Source organism: Cynocephalus volans, chromosome 7 (assembly GCF_027409185.1).
Source record: "Cynocephalus volans isolate mCynVol1 chromosome 7, mCynVol1.pri, whole genome shotgun sequence".
In the NCBI taxonomy this organism is placed as follows: domain Eukaryota; kingdom Metazoa; phylum Chordata; class Mammalia; order Dermoptera; family Cynocephalidae; genus Cynocephalus; species Cynocephalus volans.
Window position 1 is genome coordinate 66,084,239 of NC_084466.1, and position 24,725 is coordinate 66,108,963.

At 38.3% G+C, this 24,725-nt stretch overlaps 1 protein-coding gene across 8 annotated transcripts in view; it reads right to left on the reverse strand.

Annotated features, from left to right (window-relative positions):
- Positions 1–24,330, reverse strand: part of RCBTB2 (RCC1 and BTB domain containing protein 2) — a 39,952-nt gene extending 15,622 nt beyond the window's left edge. For 2 of the 8 annotated variants that reach the window (XM_063102087.1, XM_063102094.1), the window contains exons 1-10: positions 24,251–24,284; positions 16,497–16,595; positions 13,619–13,683; positions 7,889–8,044; positions 7,521–7,671; positions 5,655–5,821; positions 4,948–5,106; positions 4,704–4,811; positions 3,561–3,703; positions 823–888 (exon numbers count right to left, since the gene is read on the reverse strand). In XM_063102087.1, the coding sequence (XP_062958157.1) occupies positions 823–888; positions 3,561–3,703; positions 4,704–4,811; positions 4,948–5,106; positions 5,655–5,821; positions 7,521–7,671; positions 7,889–8,044; positions 13,619–13,660 (992 nt within the window). In that variant the 5' untranslated portion in view covers positions 13,661–13,683; positions 16,497–16,595; positions 24,251–24,284. Of the gene's footprint in view, positions 1–822; positions 889–3,560; positions 3,704–4,703; positions 4,812–4,947; positions 5,107–5,654; positions 5,822–7,520; positions 7,672–7,888; positions 8,045–13,618; positions 13,684–14,028; positions 14,126–16,496; positions 16,596–24,250 lie in introns of all 8 variants that reach the window. The other 6 variants (XM_063102088.1, XM_063102089.1, XM_063102092.1 and 3 more) reach the window with 6 other exon arrangements.
- Between the last annotated feature and the right edge of the window lie 395 nt (positions 24,331–24,725).

Here is a 24,725-nt window from a genome sequence, read left to right on the forward strand (position 1 = left end):
TCTGTGAATGATTAACCTGGCAGCAGTGTGCAAAACAGACTGTAAGGTAGAGAAAGAACAATCCAGAAGACTAGCTGGGCAGGCCCATGGTGTGGCGCTATCACATCCAAGCCATGTTGCCAGAGAAGAATGGGGGTGGCCTAGATATCAATGCAGAGGAGGGAGAGGAGTCAAAAATGGCCCCAGAGTAGGAGTCTAAGAAAACACCAGCCGGGCAGTGCTGAGGGGGTGGAAGCAGCGCTAGCTGCTCTGATGGTGGCGGTGGAGGCTCAACATACCGAGAGCTAAGCAGTTAGCAGAAGACAAAAAGCCACCTGCATTTTAGCCACTGCGGTTGTAAAGCCATCTGCTTTTCCTGGGGGCGGGGGCATGTGTAAAACAGCCCACCAATGTTTAGATAAACATGAATTAAGTGCTCTTGCTCTCCTTACGTTTAAGCACTTCTGCAATGACCTACTGGGCAAGGACTTTTAAATTTTTCGAATCAATTTCTGTGGACTTTGGGAGACCACTTAAAATGGCAGACTCCCTTTTCTCTGATAATGTTCTATGAAAAATGTCACAGACTGGAACAGAACACTGTCATTCTGTGCGAAACCACCCAACATCAGAAAATCAGAATAACTTAGTTCCTACATTCCCTCCTGGAATGTCTGCTATAAGCCTCCATGAAAGGAGTGCCGCCTTGCCCCTGTAGCGGCTGGTGACCCAGGCGGGAACACTGCTTCCCAGAGAATGGCGGGGACGGACAGAGAAGAGGGTGAGGGAGGCGGAGGCGACACTGACATTGGCTGTCCCTAGGCATGGCCTCGTGACGTTTACCTGGCACACCTGGCTCCACACGGGAAGTCAGGGGTGGGGCGCGGGCCTGGCTGACCGCAGCAGCTGCTACAGGAACAAGAGTGGAGAAAGTTTAGAGGGAACCTTCAGGTCTAGGCTTGGAACCCAAGCAACTGCCAAGGAACCTTGCCTCTGCCTAAGGTCATCAGTTTTTTAATTGGATTCATACTAAGAAGGAAATTTTGAAGCTCCAATATTCCAGTCTTACACGTGACAGACGATGACTATAAACTGAGCTAACCTTTGCTGTGAGGATGTCTGGCATGTTTTACACTTTATTTTGTAGCCAATCTTAATTGAAAGAAAAATTACTGCATGTTCTTAACAGGTTTTGTGTCACCTCAGTGGAATGATCTGCAATAACTGCACAGCTTAATGGCTGTGAAGTACTAGAAATGAAAGAGCAGAGAGTGAGAAAGAATGTAAAACGGAAAACTACGAGGAGGGGCAAAAGGGCATCTGTGAGGGGAGAACCATGGAGAAGACAGAGCAATAATCCAAAGGTCCAGAGCAGTGATTCCCAATCCTGCTTTTGTAAGAGCCCAAAGAACTGCCGATTAGCACAAGAAGTACCAGAATTCTCAACAGCTCAAGTTAGCTTTACATCAGTTTAACTTAAAGAACAAAGACACAAATGCTAGTTTCAATACCAAGGTTTTGAAACTTTAGAAAGACTGGGAATGACTGGGCTAGGAAGAAAATTATTTTAATTGTTAAAACTACTTTTACATAAATATAAATTGATGACAAATATTAGCATTCTTCCTCATAAAATGACCTCTCTGGGAAAGATTTTAAAAGGTTTCCCTTGAGTTGTCATTTGGGAAAAGAATCCAATATAGACAAAAGATTTTGCCTTTCCACTTCTGTGAACAGCTAACTATGAACTGGAGACCCACCCCTCCCAAATGCAAGCCTGTTCCTAATTAGTCAAGCTTCCCTGTAATGGGTCCCAAAAGAGTCAGAAGGAAGGTTCTTGAGTGATAAGTCATGACATACCCGTGAAGTCTTAGTCACTGAAAGGGTGGAGAGGGGCAGGACAAGTCCCAGCACAGACTTCTAAAACCCTCCCTTGCAATATGCACGTGGCTCAGAAACCACCACCCAAAATTCAAGCACGGAAAACTGGGACAGTCGGGGGAATATTGTTTAAAACACTCATCCATGATTTTTACAGCCCAAATGCTGTTTATGTGGACAGTAGCACGTGCATAAGTACATAGCTATTTCCACTTTATTTATATTTAAAATTCAAAATAATTGCAGTTAAGAAAGAAACGTAAAAGATAACTCTCAAAGTCCAGTTGAGCAACTTGCACTCACATAACTTCCATTCCCTGCTTCTCTGATGCTTTTTCTTTCTCCTGCCTCAATGCCCCACAGTCAGTCGGTCCCAGCATGAACCACTCAGAAGACCAGTGGACCGTTCTGGATCAGGGACTAGCAGTACAATGTTAGGCAAGTCACTGGGGCAATGACAGCAGACTCTATGAGACCAGGGCCAGATAAGCTCAAGTTTTTGATACATGGGAAAGTACCACAAAAAATGGTAAAGTGCCTTACAAATATGTTGTTTTTATTTCCATGCTACCTTTATTTGATCTTTTAATACTCTGTTCAGTCTAAATACTAAGTGTTCCTACTGACTGGATTTGCTAGCCTGAGGCATTTTGGGGATTATTCAAAGCCTCAAGACTGTCCCTGCTCTCTCCCTTCCTCCCCAATTCTTAAGGGTTCAAGGGTCTTATGCTAAGATTTTGGGGGGGAAAAAAACAAAGTTTTATTTAACCTATTAAACATAGGTTAAATAAAATTAGCCAAATTCACCATACTCAAATGAAAATTGAGGTAGTTAAGAAATAACAATTTGGTTCTTCACTGTTATTGTTAAGCATTCCAACAGAAAAACATAAAAGGATTGCATATAAATGCAAGCTCATCTATCCATATATTTATTTAAAAATCAAATATAATAAAAATTAATATGTAAAATAAAAATAGCTGCATTAATTTCTACAATGACTACAATCCTAGTTTAAAAGAAAAGATAGCATGTCTTTGCTCCTCACTACTGTGTCAAAAAAGATGAGAGAAAAAGCAGTGCTATGGCCATGCTTGAAAAATTCAAAGAGCCTTAAGAAATATTAGGATAATTTGGAAACTAATTCTGGATGTGCTAATTACATAACATAACCTTACAAACAAGTGCACAAAACAAAGTCTTACTTTTCTAACTATTTTAATCTTCCTCATAGAAACAGCTTGGGAGTTAAAGAAATGAAATAATCCTATTCCCTTCAACTGGAAATTTATAAGTAGCGGAGTGACCAGCTTTACACACCATTCAAGGTGGCTTCATTTCCCTAAGCTACAGAAGGTAGACCTCAGACATCATCAATTTCCCCTTAAGAATGTAAAACAGAAAATGAGGAGGGGGAGAAAGGTAAATTGTGAGGAATAAGAATAATGAAGTTTAGTCATTGCAGTTTGGCTGGAGTAGCTGTTGGAGGCGTAGATGAAATCTGGGTAAGTGAAAAATAGAATATTTAACATACAGTCAACCTCCCCAATGATTCAAAGCCAACTGTTAAAAAGAAATGAATACTGCTGTTAAAAAACACTCTAATGCTAGCAATAAATACCCCACAATTCTGTATCATGCCTAGCTTCTGTTTAATCACTAAAGACCACTGGGTTAATTTTGAAAATACACACATTACCTGTCCTTTTCCACAACGACAGGGGCAGGGTAAGGCTGGTTACTTTTATTGCCAGTGCCCAACTGGCCATAAGAATTTGCACCCCAAGCATACACTTGGCCTTCGTCTGTTAATACTAACGTGTGTGCGTAGCCACAGGCAACCTGGAAGGAAAAAAGACAAATCCACTCATGCTTGCTAAGAGAAGAAAATTTTTCACTACTTTTACAAAGTGACTTAAGAATCAAAAAAGGAAGAAAAGGAAGAGGCAGTCTGCCTACAGAGGCAAGCGTTAGGTTAACCACTGTCCTTCCAGAACTGTGGTTAGAACATGAATGCTTCAGCTCCCTTAGCCCCAGTCTCTTCAGGTTCAACACAGCACCCATTGTGCTCATGGAAATCAACGGGTTGGAGGTGAATATAAGAAATAGACACTTTTAGTTTTTGATAATTATTTTTTTTCTTATAAAAGTAAATCATGTTCAATGTGAAAAATACAGAAAAGTATAAATATGAAAGTACTCTCAAGACGATCAGGGTTTTTTTTTTCTATTTATCTATAGACATAGAGATATGCACCTATAGCTTTTTTTTAATGACTATATTGTATAGGCAGTTCTGTATCTTGTTTCTTTTCACTTAACACTACACACAGAAGTTTCTCACATAATTAAAAATTCTTTGTAAACAACACTTCTGTCATGTAGACTTGTCATAATTTATCTGATCATTAGTTTGATTAGTAACTTATGCCAAACCTACTGTTTTTTATTAAAGTTATCAATTTTTTTTCTATATCTTCTTAACTAATTCTAAAAGAATCTTTCTCTTTGTTTCATTAGGATAATTCCCTAGGAGAGAAATTACAGGTGAAAGGATATGAAAATTTTTAAGGTTCTTGATACATACTGCCAAAGTTTCCATGAAAAAGTTGTAGCAATTTGCATTCAAATAGCTGTGCATGAGAGAGCTCTAGAAACAGAAATTTTCTGATAACAGCTACAACTTAATGCAGGGAAAAAGAGCTTTAACCTTTACTTCAATGAAGACATCCAAGCAGCTAAACTTTTCATCCTGCTAAGAAAACAGTGTTTTTAATACACTGGTATCTTTGCCACCTTAGACATAAACACACACGCACACACAAACCACCAGTGGACGTACCCGCTGCACACGAATGCCTTGCAAAGCTGCTACTCTGCAGGGCGTTGGCTGGTTGCCACCACTGCCAAGTCCCAGCTGACCGTTTCCATTGTAACCCCAAACATAGACCTGAGAGAAAAGAGAACCTCAACGCTCACAAAGAAAAACAGCAATCAAGTGCTCTGTTATGAGAAACACGCCATGCTGGTATGGCACTGATGCGGCAAACAGGTTTTTTAAACAAAGTATGAAATAACTTCCTTACCTCCCCAGTGTCCACTACCACCATCGAGCACATCTGCCCACACGCTATGTTCACAACTACTTTATTCTGTAAGCAGCCAGTGACTCTTCGAGGGATCGGCTGATTAGCTGTTGAACCAGATCCTACCTGCCCAGAGTTATTATAACCCCAGGCAAATACCTGTTTGAAAGAAAAGATAAACAGATGAAACACATTAATTTATAAAGTGTCTCAACTGGACACTAACATGTACTTACGGCATCTCATCTTTCCTCTCAAAGTGCTTCATATCCATAAATTCTCACAACACAGTCAGAGAAGTTTTTATATAATTCATTCTTACACAATGTGTTGTTTTATAAAGTTAACTTATTGCTGTTATCTGCACAAACTGATAATTACTATCAAATATCATATAACACAAAAATATCTATTTTGCCTCAGCCATATTTTACAGTATTTTGGGCTTTTTCTTTTTGCGAATAACTCCTTCACTATAGGAATATAGAAGAAACAATATATCCTTTTAAGTTCTGCAGTTTTAGAAATCCTTACTACATACAAGTAAACTTCATAATATAAACACCATGACTATGAATTGCTACCGACAATAAGGCTGAATTTGAGGGAGGTGGTTATTTTGATTAAGTGACCCTATTTACAGGACTGCTATAGGAATCTATGGACTTTTGTTGGAAAACAGTGAACTTTATGCTGACTATTCTCACCTCTCCATCAGATGTTAGCACCAAAGAATGGTAGGACCCACAGGCAACTTCAATGACTTGTTTGTTTGATAAATTAGTAGAGATATGACAGGGCGCTAAACCGGGATTAGTTGTCCCATTGCCCAGCTGGCTATAAGCATTATGACCCCAGGTAAAGACTTCTCCTTCTGAAAATAAAAAGAAAGATAACCAGCTTTCAAAACATCTACTTCATTATATGAAAATATGCATTGCATAACTTCCACAAATAAAAACTAAAAATTCAGGTGCAAAAAGCTAATCAACTTCCCTACTCCATCAAATTCATTCTACGAAAGAATCTATTTGGAAAGTATAAATTGCATTCTCAAAGCAACAAGATGAAATTTAAACGCATGCAGCTATAATAGCTGGAAAGTACGTTTTTAATAAACAGCAGAGAAAAAACTGCTAAGAGTAATAGAAAAACATTAGATTGAAAGTCAAAAGATTGTAAGTCATTTGCTCTGGGAGTTAATTTCCTTATCTATAAAAGGATCATTAAGTTAATTTTTAAATCTTTGTTATTCATTGTACAATATTATACATAGTCAGAAAAGCTCATAAAACATGTATGTTCAGTTTTATAAAGAATTATAAAGCATACATCCATGTATTACTGCTCAGGTCAAGAAATAAAACCCCCCAAAGCTCCTCACATATGCATCTTGTATAAATAAAATAATTTAGATTTTCCTGTTTTTGAACTTTAAAAAAATGGAATCAGACAGTATATACTCATTTCGTCTGTATTTTCCACCATATTATTTCTTTGTGCTACATTCTGAATCATTTCTTCTGATCAATCTTCCAGTTTATCAATTTTCTCTTTTGCTGTGTCCAAACTGCTACAGAACTTGTCCACTGAATTTTCATTTTGATAATTACATTGTTCATTTGAGTCTTTTTCAAATTTTCTATGATCTTTGCAGATATCTTTAAGCTCATTTTTTATTTCTTAAAACAATAAATATATCATATAACTGGTATCAGATAATTCTAATGTCTGCTATTTAGCAGTCAGTTCTTGCTGTCTGTTGTTTCTTCTGGTTCTCATTCATGGTGCCTTGTTTCCTCGTTTACCTGGTTGTCATTGACCATGTGCTGCTTTGCTGCCTTTGAAAAAGCATTTGTGGTGATTCCCTCAGGCCTAGGATGAAGGTGCCTTCTTCTAAAAGGATGTGCATTAACTTCTATCATGCCCTTAAGAAAATTCAAGTCAGTACTCTAATAAATTCAAGGCTTGAGATTTCTTGGACCATCCAGTCTGATGTGAATTAAACTACAAATTCGTTGTTACAAACTCTCAGGGAGAGGTTTTATTTCTTTTATTTCTTTTTTTCCTCCTGGCTTTGCTCAGAGCAAGATATTCTTAATATCTTATTAGTCACTAGTCATGAATTAGCCATGAGATGTTTAATCCCTTTATATAACTACAGCCATCAGTCACTATTTAGTGTAAGAACCACAGAATGTTAAGAGTTAGGAGGGATGTTACAATCAAGGTTTAGTTTCTCAATTAATAGATCAAGAATCTAAAGTTCAAGAAGTAGACTTGCCAAAGCCCACAGTGAGTTCAGTGTTCAGAAGGGGTTTACTGGGCTTGTAGTATTGTCATTCATACATTTATAATGCCAATAATTGCTAGATTCCATCTGCTACATTATCTTACTCTGATATTCAGATATATTCACATTTCATGTTGTCCAAAGCATAGTTAAGTTCACAGGGCAGAGCCAGCAACTCTTGCTCAATCAAAAAGTACGTTCTCAATTTAAGGGACAGTCATAGTCTTTTTACCAACAAATAAAGCAATGGCTAAAATTCTAAACTGAGTTCCTAGGTTACCTGCTGTTGCAAGGACAATATGCGGACCACTCCCATAGCTGAGGCAGGCTATCTTTTTGCCACTTAAAGAATCCAGTCTCCGAGGTTCAATGGTACTCTGGACATCCCCTAACCCCAAACAGCCACAGCAGTTTGTGCCAAGCACAAAAATCTATGGGAAAAATCACAAGCCTAAAATTATATTCAAACAAGCCTAAAAATTACATTCAAACAAGCACAGTCTTCCTAAAGCAAACTGCTTCATTATATAATAAAAATATATTTTCCATGCTTTTTTAAACCTTTATTCCTTAGTTTCCCCCAAGATCTTCAATTTAGCAAATCCTTACTAAAAATATGGGTGGCTGAATGTTTTTCTTCGAAATTACCTCATCATTTACTGTAGTATATAAAACTTCATTGCCAGCACTGCCAAAGACACAAGCCTGACGAATTAACTGCAGCTCTTCCTCAGAACAGAGGGAAAACATTGGCCACTTTCCCACATCTAACATCTTCAAGGATGACAGAGTAGCCTGTACTGGCTGAAAAGGAAAAAAGACATATATATTGAACCTACTAATAAAAACACAAATTTTCTTTGCCCGTTTCACTTCTGTAGAAGAGGGTTAACACCGGTTTAAGGAAGAATTAAGCTGGGTCTATTTTTGAGAGGCTCTCACAGCTGCAGGAACTGCCTTCCCCAGCCCCGCTGCTCCAGCTCTGCCCTCACAGCAGCAAGCGCCAGAGGCCCGGATGGCATCCCATCTCACCCACTAACTTTCTTCAAGGACACAGAAATCATCCAAAGCTGAACTTTGGGGAGCTGAATGGTTAGCAAGTACTTTAAATATTGGCCATGTCTTAAATGTAGCTGTGGAAACTAGGCTGGTTGTAAAAGCAAGAAAAGAGAGAAAGAGAGGACTGCCACTTCATCTGCTGTCAAGTCTCAACTAATCAAATCCTTAGAACATGCTGAAGGTGACACCAGGGAAATGGTCCCAAAGTTTCAGTTCATGGGCAAGCTTGACCTGATCTTCAGTTTGAGGGGTGGGTGGGCTCCTCATCTCCACTCAGGTTTGGGGATTGGTAGGAAGAAACATCCAGAAAGCATATGTACTAGTTTGCTAGGGTGGCTGTGACAAAGTATGGCAAACTAAGTGGCTTAAACAACAGAAATTTATTGTCTCACAGTTCCAGAGTCTAAAAGCACAAAATCAAAACTAAAAGCTAGTTTGGCTCCTTCTGAGGGCTGTAAGGGGAAAATCTATTGCAGGCCTCTCTTCTTGGCTTGTAGATGGCTGGCTTCTCCTATGTCTGTTCACACCAGCTAACCTCTATGGGTATCTCTGTGCCCAAATTTTCCCTTTTTATAAGAACACCAGTCATACTGGATGAGAGACCACCTGAATGACTTCATCTTAACTAATTACATCTGCAATGATCCCATTTCCAAATGTCACATTCTGAGGTAATGAGTGTTAGGACTTCAACACATGAATTTTGGAGAATCACTATTAAACTCATAACAGCATACATTAAGATCATGAGCATCTGTGCTCCCATAACAACATGAAATGTGCACATTATAAAGTTGTTTTAAAAGAGAGTTTTTGTTTATTTGCTACACTGGAGACATTTTTACTTGTATACTTACAAAATTTTTGAAGATTACAATAAGATGCATAAATAGCCAACATGCCTATCAAATGGCATGTTTGGCCATTTCCCACAATAATCACCAAACTCATGCTTGATTTAAAGGAGCAAAGATTTTTCTAAGGCTTCTCTTTCTCATCAGCTATTAAATCATCCTCACTAGGAATGAGTTCTGGTATAGAGCTGAGCAGACTAGCTACTTGTTTTCTATAGATCTGAAAGAGTATTTGTCCCTTCCACCTTAGGAGTTGGGTGAGGATACCTGAGAGTGCAAGTGAAGTCCAAACCATCGACTTACAAGGCGCTCCCATCCTCATTACCATTAGTTACTCCATTAATCATAATATTCCAGATATTCCAATATATCTTGGCCTCTCCATTCTCTGCTTTTAGCTCCAATGGCGTCCATTTCTACTTCACCTAAACCACATCATCAAACACTATCACCAAGTTCTCAAACTTTGAAGTTCCCGTCTAATCACAGCCAACTAGAAGACTCTGAAGCATCAAACAGCTATCTCAATAACCACTGAACTTAACAGCAGAAGACAAGCACAGCCACCATCTTTTTCCTGTAATTAAAGCTTCGTTTTTAGGTTTCTGTCTTTTCAGAATAACGTTCATGGAACTATTGCATGCTGTACCTAGAAAGAGCTCTAAAGATCATTTTACAGATGAGCAACCTGAAGAAGGCCCAGAGAAGGGCTGTCATGGGTTGAATAGTGTCCCCCCAAATCCAAAAATTCATGTCCACCTGGCACCTCAGAAGGTGACTTTATTTAGAAATAGGGTCTTTGAAAACGTAATGAGTTAATATGAGGTCATACTGGATTATGGTAGGCCCTAAATCCAATGACTAACGTCCTTATAAGAAGAGGAGGGGGCCCACAGAGACACATAGGAAAGAAGGGCATGTGACAAAGGAGGCAGAGATTGGAGTGATGCATCTATATGTCAAGGAACACCAAGGATTGCTGGAGGCCACCACCAGAAGCTGGGAAGATTCTTCCCTTCCCCCTTCAGAGGGAGCATAGCCCTCATGACACCTTGACTTCAGACTTCTAGCCTCCAGGACCATGAGACAACACATTTCTGTTGCTTTAAGTCACCCAGTTTGTAGTAATTTGTTACAGCAGCCCTAAGAAACTAATACAAGGCCTGAGCAGCTTGTCCCTGGCAACAGCACCACCCTGCGAGCCACTGGCAGAGGCTGAACCAGGGCTGAGCTCCCCTGACTCCAAATCCAGCCACATTCCCTCATCTTGCTACGTAAGACCCTGCCCCAAGAATGACCCCTTCATTGATGCTATTTCTTTTAGGCAGAACCAGCAGTTGATTCTCTGGTTCAATTTTGAAACAATAATTATTGTTTCTGCAATTACTTTTATCAGAGCACTTTACAAAAAAAATATCAGTGGTTGGAAAATCTGTGGGCATTCCCTACAAGACAACCTTAATTTAGGATATGGAATCAAAAAAAAATCTTACATATGTAGCTCAAGGAAAACATAATGAAGCTACAATTATGTGCAAGTATAAAATTATGTCCTTGTTTTTATTATTTTTTTAGGAACACAGAGTTTATGTGGTGACATTATGGTAATCTAGTAATCCAAGAGTCTTTATAAAAAAAGATTTCTTTCTTCTCTTTGAGACATTTTGTTTCCTGAAAGAAGAGCGATTTGCCCAAGTCCCAAGTCCACTATAGAGCTAAAGACAAAATCTGTTTTTAGTCTAAGCTTCTACCTTAAATTACCCACCACCTTATATCATGAAGGAATCTTATTTTCTATAAGGTCTTCATTTTAAATTTTTTCCTATTTAAGTCTGTAAATTTTAAAATAAAAACCAAAGTTAGGAAGGTGGCATCAAGTATTTAATGGAGATGCATCAGTGTTCTAGCTGTCAGAGTTCTTATGTATTGTTTCTAATCTTCGCAATAATCATAAGACATAGATATTGCTATCCTCATTTTACATGTGGGGAAACTGAGGGACAAAGAGACTAAGTAATCCTCCAAGATCACTAGCTTCTAAGTGTGTGAGCCAGATTGTAACCCAGATTTCTTTCCACACATCATCTAATTGCAGAGTAAAAACTTTATGTAAAATGTTATACCACTGGTAGACCTAGTGTTTGCTTGCATTTGCAGGGCTTTGGCTGTTGTTCTCGTAGAATGCTTAATAAACAGGGCAATAATACCCCCACTGTGGGTTATCTTCCACAAACAGGGCAGGTGGCAAGATCCAGTGATTGACTGCTACCTAACTTCTTTCAAGAAGATCTTTGGACTTCATCCTTCCCTGCTACAAAATCAAGTGGATGACTATCATCAGACTGTAAATTCCAACCAGTTCCGAAACACTTGTCTACAAATCATTAGTTCTAAACTTTCTTCTTAGACTACCTGCACAAAAATATATAGTACCCAGCTTGTGACTTTACTGACTTTGTGATTCCAATTTGCATGTTTGTAATGTAACCTGCAGTCTGTACATTTTGTTAAAAGATGCTAGTGGTCAAGGGAGTGTCTGGTCTGATAATATCACTGAACTAAAGATATAAAAATGAAACATAATCATTCCCTTCAAGGAGGTTGTCATTTAAGGGAAAACAAATAATTATAATATAATCTAAGTACAACAGAGATGTGAATACATTGCTTTCTAAATCTCTGTCAGAAGGCTGGCTGCTGGTGATTAGTCATCCAAGACTCATTTTTTAAATCTGTAGGGGAGCTATATTACATAGAGAACTGATGACAATTTATAAAAGATGTCTTCACACTTTTTTGAAGTAAATAATCAGTCTCAAGGAATTACAGCGTCTTTGTTCATAGAAGAAAAATACATTCTTCTGTCTAGCACACTCATGAGACAACGTGTAAAGTGTTCATAAACACCCTACAGGAGTGCCACTCTGCATGACAGCAGCCATCTCCGCAGAAGGCACCCAAACGACTCTGTGCCCAACTGTCAAGAAAGAGACTTGCTGAGCAAGGGCCAAGCATGGGCAATAGAAAAATCTGTATGGGAAAAAAAAGCAGTACTAGGGAATGACAGCCGGGTAATATTCGTCATTAAGATCTTGCCTCTAGAATTCACAGTCCTAATTTGGGCCAGGTAACCTTCCTTTCTGCACATAAAACTACCTTGGCAATAATTAATTGTAGGCCAGATTTCTTTCACTACTTTGCTCACATCCAGTCCAGCTCCTCCCACCTTTAGCTGGCATCTGTTTGGGAAACGCAAAATAATAAGACTTTACTATTAGCTCAAGAAAAACATAATTAAGTAAGTGTATCTGCCATAATATTAGAGACCAAAATGCATCTTATTATTCCTTTGAGATAGTGTTACCTGAATTACTATGCTTTTCCATCAGTATGAAGAATCATACTTCACTTAATTATAGACAACTATCAAGTTGTCACAATTCAGTTTAAAATACAACATAGGTATATAGGATCAAAATTATATGTTCGGCATGCCCAGCAAAAACCTTTCTTCAAAAGAAACAGCAACACCTCCCATTTTGAGGATTTCCTAGCATTATGACACCTTGGTATGTAATAAAGTAATTTTATCACGGATTCTTTGAATTCTTTCTTTTAAGAAATCTGTTGCTAGGCAAAATTAGGAAATTTTTCTATTAACATTTTGTAAGACTCTCAAGTTCTATATATTACTTTTATAAGCTACTTTTGGACTTTTCAAAAGAGCTCACAAATACTCCAAGTCAGCACACAGTGATGCTACAGTGTGGTTTCAGAAGCTTTGCCGTCTTTGTACCCTATGCTCACTTTGTATAATTATTTACATCTTTCATTGAATTTTGACCTTATTTTATTTTTTAAAAAGAGTAGAAAAGAGACAAATGAAAGTTAATAGTAACAGTTACCATTAAGCTGTTAATAGTGATGAGGAGATATTTTGTAAATTTAATAAAATAACAAGATGGAAATCTATGTGCATGCTGAAAGATGTGAAACTTTTAACATCAGTTGGACACTGATTGGACTTAAGCTGGCTGTCATGTTCAATGTGATAGAAAAGAAATAAAGAATATCTATGATGAATTGAGAATATGTTGTCTAAGATTAGGTATTTTATAATTTTTTTAAATCTCTGGGAATAGAATAAACATGGTTCAACTCAGAGTCTTTTGCAGGACAGCATTATCTGTGAAATGGGGATGGTCCGTCTTCCTCATCCAGCTCAAGCATCACATCTCCGAGAGCCCTTTCTGAACCACTCAGATGATACCAGTTCCCTGCTGGCCCCTTCAGCATTCTACATGTCCCCAGTAATCGTCTGCTGGCATCTCAGTTACTACAGTGTGAGCCCTTCAAAGATAGATACTGTCTCATTGATCTTCCTATCAGGTGACCAGTAGATGTTTGACGAAGTATGTTTCACGCGACAGAATACACATGATCCAAGGGCATGATTTTTTCTAACCTTGCCACTTTCTCCATAGAAAAGAGGAAATTCTTCTTCCATATGGACTCAGTCCTGTGCAGTCTCTGAGGAAAAAGTATGTGGTAAAATCAGGATCCCATACATCAGAGGAAACTAGCCAGGTAAAAATTACTTTACTTCTAATTAACAGAGAAAATAAGCTAAGCTGAAATATTGTGAAGAGAAGATAAGGGAAATCCAGCTTTAGGCACGGGAGTTAACTACATAACCCAAAAGGTGTTTTAACTGTTCTGGAGCTACCAGATGGCTTCTTAGGGGAATCCTCCTTCTGAGGTCTGGAAAAGTAATCCCAGGATAAACACAGGTCCTTAAATCTATAAGGAAATGAGTAGAAAATTTTTTTATTTCAGAGCTGACTTCCTATAGATAAGGAAAAATAAATTTTAGACCTTGGTCAACTTTTCTTTGGGATGGAAAGTTCCAAATCACTGTGAAGAGCAGACTTATCAATTCTCAGCTCCACTGAAGAATATATGATTTGCTAAGCTAGGAAAAAAAAAAAAAAAAGGAGAAATGAATGAAAAAGATGAAAGAATGAATGAATGAACGTGACTTTGTAATCCTGGACTTTAATGAAACAACAGCCATCAAATATTTGGCAATGGTACTGAATGTTCTTTCCTTAATAACCATCTCCACAATAACTACTTTCTACTTTGTAGAAGTAACAGCCAGAGCAGCTCTATCAGAAGACATACAATATGTCTGAATATATTGACATACAATATGTTCGATCATTACCCCATATTTATCACTAAAGATAAATATCCATAAAATATTCTCTCTCCCTCAAAAACCAGCTTAATAAAACTGTATTTAATAATATTGATTTTTTAAAATTTATTACATTGGATCCTATTAAATATAATCCATATTTTGACTACTAACATCAGAACATTTTACCTGGTGTTTTTACAATACAGTTAGAGACTGAGATAAAAACAATAATCAAAATAAGGTCAAGTCTTAACAGTGTTCTTATCAATGTTTTATATGCCCTTAAGGATATTAATAATTTGTTTTCCTCAGCTGCAAAAAGGTCTCCAGAATATAAGGAATAATAATATATTCATAATAATTATAACTCAAAACTATGGCAATTAATAGATCATTATTTCTAATGTTTGGAAACAAGTCAAAAAGGATATGCTTGTTTTTAAAAAAATCACTTAGAAGTTTCTCACTTATATATTTATAAAACTTTATCTGGTTGACAATATGGAAAGATACTTTGCCGTATTTAATTAATACTACATATTATCTATGCTTTTTTAGCAGATCTATTAAAATCCTAATTATTCTCTAAAACCCAGCACGACTGCCATTGAGCTTCACATTGACGTGGTTCCTGATTATCCAAACGGGCTGGTATCTATCCCTTCTCCTCTGTATTTTCATAGTGCTTTTTAAAAAAAACATTATTAATTAATGGCACTTTTCATATTCTGTCTCATGTGATAGTTATTCCTATATGATTTGTCTTCTCTATTAATTTGCAGGCTCTGCAAGAGAAGGCATCATGATTCATTCATCAGTATAACCATCACAGCCTACGGCTCAGCGCATTCACTGAAAGCATCCTTCAAACACAGCTTTTTGTATACTGGAGACTGTCTGTACTAAGGATTCCTCTCTTTTTGCCTCATCCCAACTAGAAACACCTTTTCCTTATCTACCCCAAGTTTACTGGAATAAAAAATAAAAGGAGAAGAAAGATGAAAAGAAGAGAAAGGTGCACAGCAGAGGAAGAAAATTCAAAGGGAGTGAGGGAAGGAAGGAAGGAAGGGAAGGAAGGAAGAGAAAAGGAAGGAAAAGAAAAAAAAAGAAGAAAACGGGACCAAAGTAGAGACGTGACTGCACTTCATTGTACTTTAGGCTTCAGGTCTCCTTTGTTCCTAGCAGAGGGAAATCTTGCTAATGTGCTAAGATCACGGAGGAGCAATCCTGCATTTTTAAGTAGGAAATTAACTCTTTTCAGTGCCTTTGATGAATTTCAAGTATAATAGACTCTGTAAATTAGAATGGTGGGAAAAGAGGCCATTCTGTTTATTTGACTGATCAGGTTAAGACATAATTGCATGTATGGCATGTGGAAATTACCACATTCAAAGAAATGACATTCAGTAAGATTCAATTAACACTAAATATAAGATTAACATAATTTCATGTTTGCTGATCAGAAAGTCCTTCAAGGTTTAAAAATGATTCAAGATTAACATCTATTGTAAAATACTGTTAAAAAAATTGTTGGATTCTCTAGCATTGTGGAAAATGGTTGGATTTTTTTTGTTGTTGTTGTTTTTTAACATGGTTCCAATGTGATCCACACACAATAGAGAAAACTAGCTTCCCAAATTTTCATTATTTGAGGAATATATGTAGAGATTATACTTCTCTTATCCTAATACCCACATGATTTCACCAGGCTATCATTAATGTCAATATTGTAGTAGTATATCAATAAATACTTTTGAAAAAAATCCACAAGATACATACAGAAAACCATATCCATGATGTGGTAAACATGCATTCTAAATAACAACAGCAACAATAATAAAGTTAGACAGTGACCCTCTGCCAGGTCCTAAGTGCCTTCCATTACCTCATTTAATCTTTGTCAAACCTAAATGAAACAGGTATAATTATTGCCTCCATTTTATGCACATGTTTCAGTAACTCAACCAACAGTCACTAGTCAATAAGAGTCAGAGCCACTATTTGAACCCAGGACTGATTCCAAAGCCCTTACTCTAAAATTCTCCACTGTATTGCAGAAATATTTTTTTCCTGCGTACATTCCAAACAGTCTTATCCTATACTGATTGGCTGAGAATGTTCCCTCCAAAACCATTTGTACCTGATCGTTTTAAATTTCTGGATCCCAGTAGTCAGTCATCTTTAATCCTGTTCCTTCTATATCCTTGTAAAGTTGTCTTCTAGAACAAAGTTAATGAGACTGGAAATATAAATACATAAATAAATTCTATTAGAGAAAAATAAACGAGGAAAAGAATGTATTATCTTGCAAGTTTAACAATCCATTATTTATCTGAGAAAAATACAGTTTAGAAATTGTATCATCTCTATTATTAAAAAGTGATAGAGGTGCTTTATTATAAAAATATTAAAATTGTAAAATATAACTTTTGGATATTATACTTTATAAGTTTTGGGAGATGGTTAAAACAATTTGGGCGCTGAAACATACAAAAAAAAACACATACTAAAAAAGTTTAATATATGGTATTTCAACTCAGAAAATGAAAGAAACCACATCAAATGTCAAAAAAAGCAAAACTTTCAAATTTTTAGAAGTATGGAAAATATTTTTATGACGTTAAGACAAGGAAAAATTTCTTAAGAAACAAAAGCATACACCACAAAGAAAAGACTGGTAAATTTGAACAAAGGGAAAAATATGCCATAGAATGGGAGAAGATATTTGCTACATATATAACTGACAGCTGGCAAAGGATTAGTATACAAAATCTACAAAGAATGTCTACAAATCAATAGAAACAAGACAACCAACACATTAAGAAATGGGCAAAGGATACAGGCAATTCACAGAAAAAGAAATTAATAAACATATTAAAAGATACTCAGATTTACCAAGGAATTTATCATGGAAATGCAACCACAATGAGATAGATCTCATCCATCAGATCTACAAAAATTAAAGGGAGACAATACCCAGTGCTGGTGAGGTGCAGCTCAAAAGGCACATTCATATACTGCTAGAAGGAGTGTAAATTGGTACAATCACTTCACAGAACAACTCAACAATATTTAGACCACAGCAGCTTTTCAATCTTCATTGATACATATATGTAAATGAAACAAAAATTTCACAAAATAATTCTTACCCCTCCTACATGAGATGCTTGGTAATATCACCTTTTCTATTTTATGCTATTCTTTTCTACCCTATCCTGTTTTATCCTATTCTATTTCCATTTAGAAGAAAATGCTGGTCTCAGCCTACCAAAATGATTTCATGATCCCTAATAAGTCATACCCTATAGTTGGGAAAACACTGGCCTAGATGAACTCTAGAGCATATACATAGTGGTTTGTAATAGCAAGAAAACCAAAAAACAAAACAAAAACCCCACAAGAAATAGCAAACAGAATTGATCAATTGAATCCATCAACAGAACTGATAAACTGTGGCATATGGATACTATACAGTAATTAAAATAAATTATCTAGAATCAACACAGATAAATCTCCAAAGTAATGCTGACCAAAAATCAGTAAGTCACAAACGATACATATGGTATCCTATTTGATAAAGTTTTAAATCATGGAGAAAACGACACTATTTTATAATGTGTTATGGATACCAACATATGCATGGGACTTTTTTGATGGAAGCAATGCCAGTGATAAAAGGTCCTATGTAATTCTATCTATGAAAATGTATGCTGTGGCTTTTCCATCTGATGAGATGGTTTTCAAGATTTTAAGCTTAAATTAAATTAATCATCTCAGTATGGGGGTATAAGTTACCCAATGTTAAAGAAAACAAATCTTAGAATCAGAATACTTCCACCATTGTAATTTTGCCTCTACCATGGTCACAGGAATTCAATAAACGTTTGCTAATAACAACTTATAATTTCTTCTGCCATCTGTAAAATAAAATTTTATCAACACCATAGGAAGATAACTAAATAACATAAACAAAGTGTAGTATTTTAAATGCCATGGAAGAAAAATCCAAAATAGAAAAAAAATGTTCTATATCAGTGTGTTAGAATGGCAAAAATATGTTTTCTATTTCTGGTCTAAACTGCTTACAAACTTTACCCTTTTCTGCACAGGAGGGCAATGTTGCTTATAGATCCAGGGCAGAGGCTAGTGTTTACATTGGGAAGATTCTTCACAGTGACAATGTCACGATATGTCATGAGATCATCCTATATGATCTTACTATGGGATGATATTAAGATGATCTTACTGTCTTACTATATGTTTATTTTTTCTCTTACATGTTTGTTTGGGGGTATATGACCTGGTTATTCATATTAAAAAGTGCCTTGTGCTTTGCAAAATAATTTGTGCATTTTCTCATTTTGTTTAAATGTAGTAAAAACCGTGTTATTACAGAATTTTACTGTACTATTTGCCTTGCAATATAAATAGAAAATGGGAGGATAAGTACCTCCTCCAAGCAGAAGCTCCTGCACTGATATGTGACTTTAGGGGCCCCAAATTGGACACTCAAGAGCCATGTTTTACGTTGTTGCAAGAGTAATTTTTCAAAGCCAAATATTTATCAAGTACGGTAATCTGTTGCATGACATTTCCTACTTTGGCTGTTTTCCTAAATTTGTATAGTTCAATAAATTATTTCCAAATTACCCCTGTTTAGGATAGATAATTCCTATTTTCTACATATTGTATTTTGAGAGTTTTCTCTACACTCTTAATAACTACACAGTTTAAGACTGGCAGACAAGAAGGAAATCTTTTGATAACGTGATAAACACATCCATTCCTAATCCTCACATAGACCAGGCCAAATAATTCCCTTCCTGTACAAGGTATATCATAGGCAGTCTGCACATGTTATCATTGCTAAAGTAATCAGCATTAATCGGTGTGTCTGCTACACAACGCGTCATACTACTTGGTAATACCTCTGACCTAAATAATGAGGTCGGCTGATTATAGGACATACACTCATTTGCCTAATTCATTCAACAAAAATTGATTTAGTGCCTACAGTAAGCACTGAACAGAAAGCAAATACATACATAAAAGAGAAAAAAAAAATGCAGAGCAAAAGAATATCCAGCTCTTGGGTGCTGTGTACATATTACCAAACCAATAGTGGGCCATAAGAGCTGATATTTTGCAGTTAATCAGGAGTTTCTAAAGGCTAATCATTGTTCTTTAGAAGTGATCACATAAGAAAAAGTGAAAAAAATAGGAATTTCTGCAGAGAAATCCCAGTGTTATGTATTTTTTAAATTCAACTTTTTAAATTCAATTGAGATTAACTCTAAAGCTATGCTTGAGAAACATAATTCAGAAAAAAGTTTTCTTGCAATATAGAACTAACTCAATGCTTTTAACATTCTCTTATATGGGAAACACTTGATGATGCTTCTATAGTCAAAAAAACAGGAAATTAAATAAAACCAATGTTTTTTAGGACACTAGCACACAATTTACAGCATCAGTGTGTTAATGAGTTCCAGACTGATGGAATTTGGATGTATTGTTCTCCCAGAACTCATGTGGAAATCTGATCCCCAATGTGGCAGTGTTGAAAGCTGTTTGAGTCATGGGGACGGATCCCTCATGAATGCATTAATGCTCTCCTTGGGGGATGGGGGCAGTGAATTCTCACTCGATTAGTTCCTGTGAGATCTGGTTGTTTAAAAGATCCCAGCACCTTTCTCTCTCTCTCTCTTGCTTCCTCTCGTCATGTGATCTGCTTGTACCCGCCGGCTGCTTGCCGCTTTCCGCCATGAGTAGAAGCAGCCTGAGGCCCATGCCGGATCAGCTGTCCCAGAATCATAAGCCAAATAAACCTCTTTTCTTTATAAATTACCCAGTCTCAGGTATTCTGTTATAGCAATACAAAAAACAGACTAATACACAGACCAATAAATGTCAATAGAATAAAGATGGTTCCTAAGTATATTCTAAGCTGAGTCATTAGATGGTATCTTTAATAGCTTTTTTGGTATCTACAAGTTATAAATAATACATACATAAAAATAAAAAATAAAACATGATCCCAATTGTCACTTGCAAAAAAAGAATAATGTTAGCTGTAATTTAGCACCACCTGAATGAGATGTTGGAAATCATTGACAAATAGCAGTAAAATACCTACATAGCTGTTAATTAAAGCAGAACAATTATACACAGAATGAACAAAACTAAAAAACTAAAAGCACAACGAACACTAGAGCACAACATCAAAGGAAATTGTTTTGCCATATGTTTATGAAAAACAGCAAAGTGACTTGTAGAACAGAAACACATTTTAGTTATTTGTTTGTAAAAAGCTTTACAAATTTCACGAAGAGTGATGAGGCAGATATTCGGTCCACAGCAAAGCTGTATTTAGTTTAAAGAAATTACTGAGCTAGTCAACATTGGTATTTTCAACCATACACAGCGGAAGTGTCACTTTCAAATGTGAAAAATAACCAACATAAACTGTACAAATATTTTAAGTTGCCCTAATAACAAACATGAGTTGGTACTTGAGACTCATTTGTAAATCTATTTGAAATTTAGGTCCTTATAGATCTAATCCAATTTAAAACAAAATCTTAACATGCCCTAATTGTTAAAGGTCTTTGCCTCACAACCTAAATACTCCTTCAGCATGGCAGGCTCTCTTGGCCTTGGCTCATTTCCACTTGGGACTCATTTTATTCAGTATCAAGTACATTCAGCATAATACAGAACATATATAATGTAATCACAGTTTATGATTTACTCACACACTATTGTCCACTGGTACTTGTTAGCTCAAAATGTCTTCCATGGGGAAATATACATAATAGGTATTAGCTCAGGTTAAAGCAGCAAGGCTGAAGACATAAAAGACACACACTCCAATGTCAGATTAATGCTAAAACAAACTATTATTGCTTAAACTTCCTGGAGACTTTCACATGGTTAGGATGGGATCATATGTGAACTAGATACGTGTTCCTTCTGGATGAGTACTAGAAGGATCACAGCCTTGCATTGATGGACATTACGAATATCCCTTACAGGGAGGCAAGTTATCTGCTGCTTTGAGATTGTCAGATTGTTGTAATAGAGGTCCCCATGTGGACCTCTATTTTTAGCCTTGATCAGGAATCCTTGATCAGGAATCCTTGATGTCACTCTGCAATCCTGATACCTCTGTTCCTATTCTCAAATGTCCCTTTCCTGAACAATTTTGATTTTTAGTAATTTAACTCCAAGTAAACTTCAAAAGTAGCAGTATCTTAGGGGCATTTTAATTTCACATTAGCTAACTGATAAAACCGAAACAGAATATGACAGTCTCCTAAGAGCATAAGCAAACTCTATGGGTTCCCTGCATTTATAGTTCTAGATTAATCATTTTTGCTGTTTGAACACAGAGTTTTTGTAATCTACTTAAGTAAAGAACCTGAGGGGAACCACATTCTCCTTTCTAAAATCTTTTATCTCAGTCAGCCTCTTTCTCTAAGCCTCCTTCAATTATGAACTGAAATTTGGTTAGGTTTGTCTGGTTCACTCAGAAATCCCTAAGAGATCATTTAATACCTTATGGAATGACTTCGTACCAGGTGACTGAAGCTCCTCTTCTACACAGTTTCAAATAAAGAAAAGCAATGACCACTCTTAGAAAGGAACTTCACTAGTCATCCACAACATTAAGAAGCAATTTCAAAGTGCCAAAAACTGTGAAGAAAATATAGTTTTTCTCAGCATATCTGTAGTAGTCATTTGGCTGGTCTTTTCCATTAAACGTCCAGTCTCTTCATTTGATGTGCTGAGTTAAACTGTAACATCCTGAATAATTTGAAATCTATTCGGAAAAAATGTTTTTTTAACCTATATACTATAAAGAATGGTGACATCTGTCACAGTGGTCATGCTGTGGGCCCCCATGAAAGACACATTAGAGCACGGTAAAGAACATTTTCTCCGGGAAGGACATTTAATTCTAAAACCCAGTTCTCTATCTTGAACACCATCTTTGATTTATCCTTCAGACTTGAATTAACCATGCTGTTTAAATTTGCAGCCCACACCTGCACTCCCAATCCCTTTTTCTGCTTTTTCATTTTTTCATAGCACTTATGATTTTCTAACATAATAGTCAAATATGTTTATTGTTTATCATTCTTTGCTAGAATGTAAGCTCCACAGGGAAGTATCTTTGTCTCTTTTGTCCGCTGATATATCCCAAGCACAGGACCTGATACAAAATAAATGTTGAATGAATGAATGAATCCCCGTTGAGAGTTCAGTACAAAATACCTTTGGAGCTGAGTTTGATTCGATTCCAATTTCACTTATGCAGTTAAGTACCTTCTGAGCTCCGATTATGCGGGGGCAGATAGATCGGACCCATATAAATATATAATATCAGGTGTGATTAAGTGCTACAAAGCCAAAAGAGCAGAATAAGAGTTTGCAGAGCCAGAGCAGTGGCTGTTTTAGATGGGATAGTTACCTCTCTGAAGCGATGGCAATTATTTCAAGACTTGAAATCAGATGCCATGCAGATTTGGGTGCAGTGGCAAAGTGAGCATTGAGCATGGAGCAAATAGCAAATGCACAGGCCCTAGGGTGAAAGTCCACTTGGTGAGCCCAGCAACAGCAATAGGCCTGCGTGGTGGGAGTGGGGTGTGCGAGAATGTATCATTCCTGTTGCCTTTACCTACTACTTAATAGGTGTATCTACTGCCTAGTGCCATAGGAAATAAAGAGATTACATTTCACCTAAGGTACTCAGCTTCTCCGAACCTAAGTGGCTCCCAAATGTCTGTATCAGCACATCATATAAGATTACAAGGCGCACAGTAATGGCATTGTTAGAAACTCTTCATAGTAGCCCCAGGAGTCAAGAAACTGACTCAACTAAGTACCATCGCCCAGCAAGGTGTAAAGCCACGCAGGAACTCAGTACTAGGAAGGTGCACAGCCAGAAGGCTCAATAAACATTAAACAGTGACTGTTGCTTTCGAGTATGGGGGAAAGAGCAACGTTCCAAAGCACTGTTTGTGAACTCAACCACTTTTATTCAGCTGGGACAAAGATCACCTCGCCAAGCACGGTACAAAAGTAGCTCTACCACATGCATTCCGTTACAATCCAGGGCTTGAACTGTTGCAACATCTTACGTAATTTTGCAAAGAACAAAAGCAAAAAGTTCATTCTGAACTCGCCTTCCAAATCAGACAGGAAGTTCTTTCTCGGCCAAGGTGGAGCACTCGGAAAGTTTTCAACGTCTGAAAACCTATTTCCGGAGCTGATCAGAGCGGTATCTTCGGACTCCAGGTGTATGGGGATTCTCCCTAGCCCTCCACAGCACTTCCCCAACGCAGTCTAGCACAGTCAAACTTTCCCCGCTATCCCTCCACATCAGGACCGAATGTCGAAAGCTTGTACTGCCACCGAGTTAGCGGGCCCGGGAGCTGAGGGCATAAATTTACGGTTCAGCAACCCAGCCAGAACGGAGAGGAGGCGGGGAGACGAAACTCCCAGGAAGGAGCCTCCCCCGGACGCCCCCAGCCGCAGGGGCCCCAGAACCCCGAGAGGAGGGTAGCCTCCGGCAAGCGACTGCCTTGGGGCGACCCCAAACGCGACCCCTCCCGCCCTCTGCGTGAACGCGCGCGTGCGCAGCGCCGCCTCGGCCCGCGGCTTGGGCGGGGATGTAGCCCCTGAACCCCGGCCTGGCCCCCGCCAACACGTTTGCGCATGCGCGGCGACGCCTTGGCCCGCGGCTCGGGCGCAGCCCTGGCCCTTCGGGCCCCTTTTGGGCCGTCGCGGTCGCCGCACCGCGGGCGGGGAGAGGTGTTCCGCAGCGGGGATACCTGGGCGCGGCCCGCTTCACGCCCCGCCGCCCCGCCACACCACCGCTCCACCCCTCACCTCAGCGCAGGCCCCTGCCGCGTCCTCTCCGCCTCCTGGGTCGCCGTTACTGCTCGGTCGGGGGCCCGGCGCCGAGTCGAGTTGGCGCCTCCCCCTGAAGCGGCCCGGCCTCGGCAGGGGGAAGGGCAGCGCTCACGAGGGGAGGGGGCTGCGACAGCGCCTCGCCCCTCCTCTCCTCCCTGGCTGCCCACTGTCGCCTCCGCCCCTTTCTCGCAGACTCCCCGTCTCCTCGGTGTGGACCCCTAGGACATGACACCGCGTCTGCCACTGGGTCCGCCTCCGCCTTTTCCTGGGAATTCCCCGGTGGGACACCCACACCTGCTCCAGGGTTCTGGTCCCCCAAAGCTTGGGGCTTTGTAGACGCCTGACCTGGAAGGGTGAGGTACCTATGATGACGTGGACAACCTTTTCCAAGATCCCTCTCCGCCAGCCTGTCCCAGCTTTTATTTCGGTGGAGGCCCCTCCACCAGGGAGC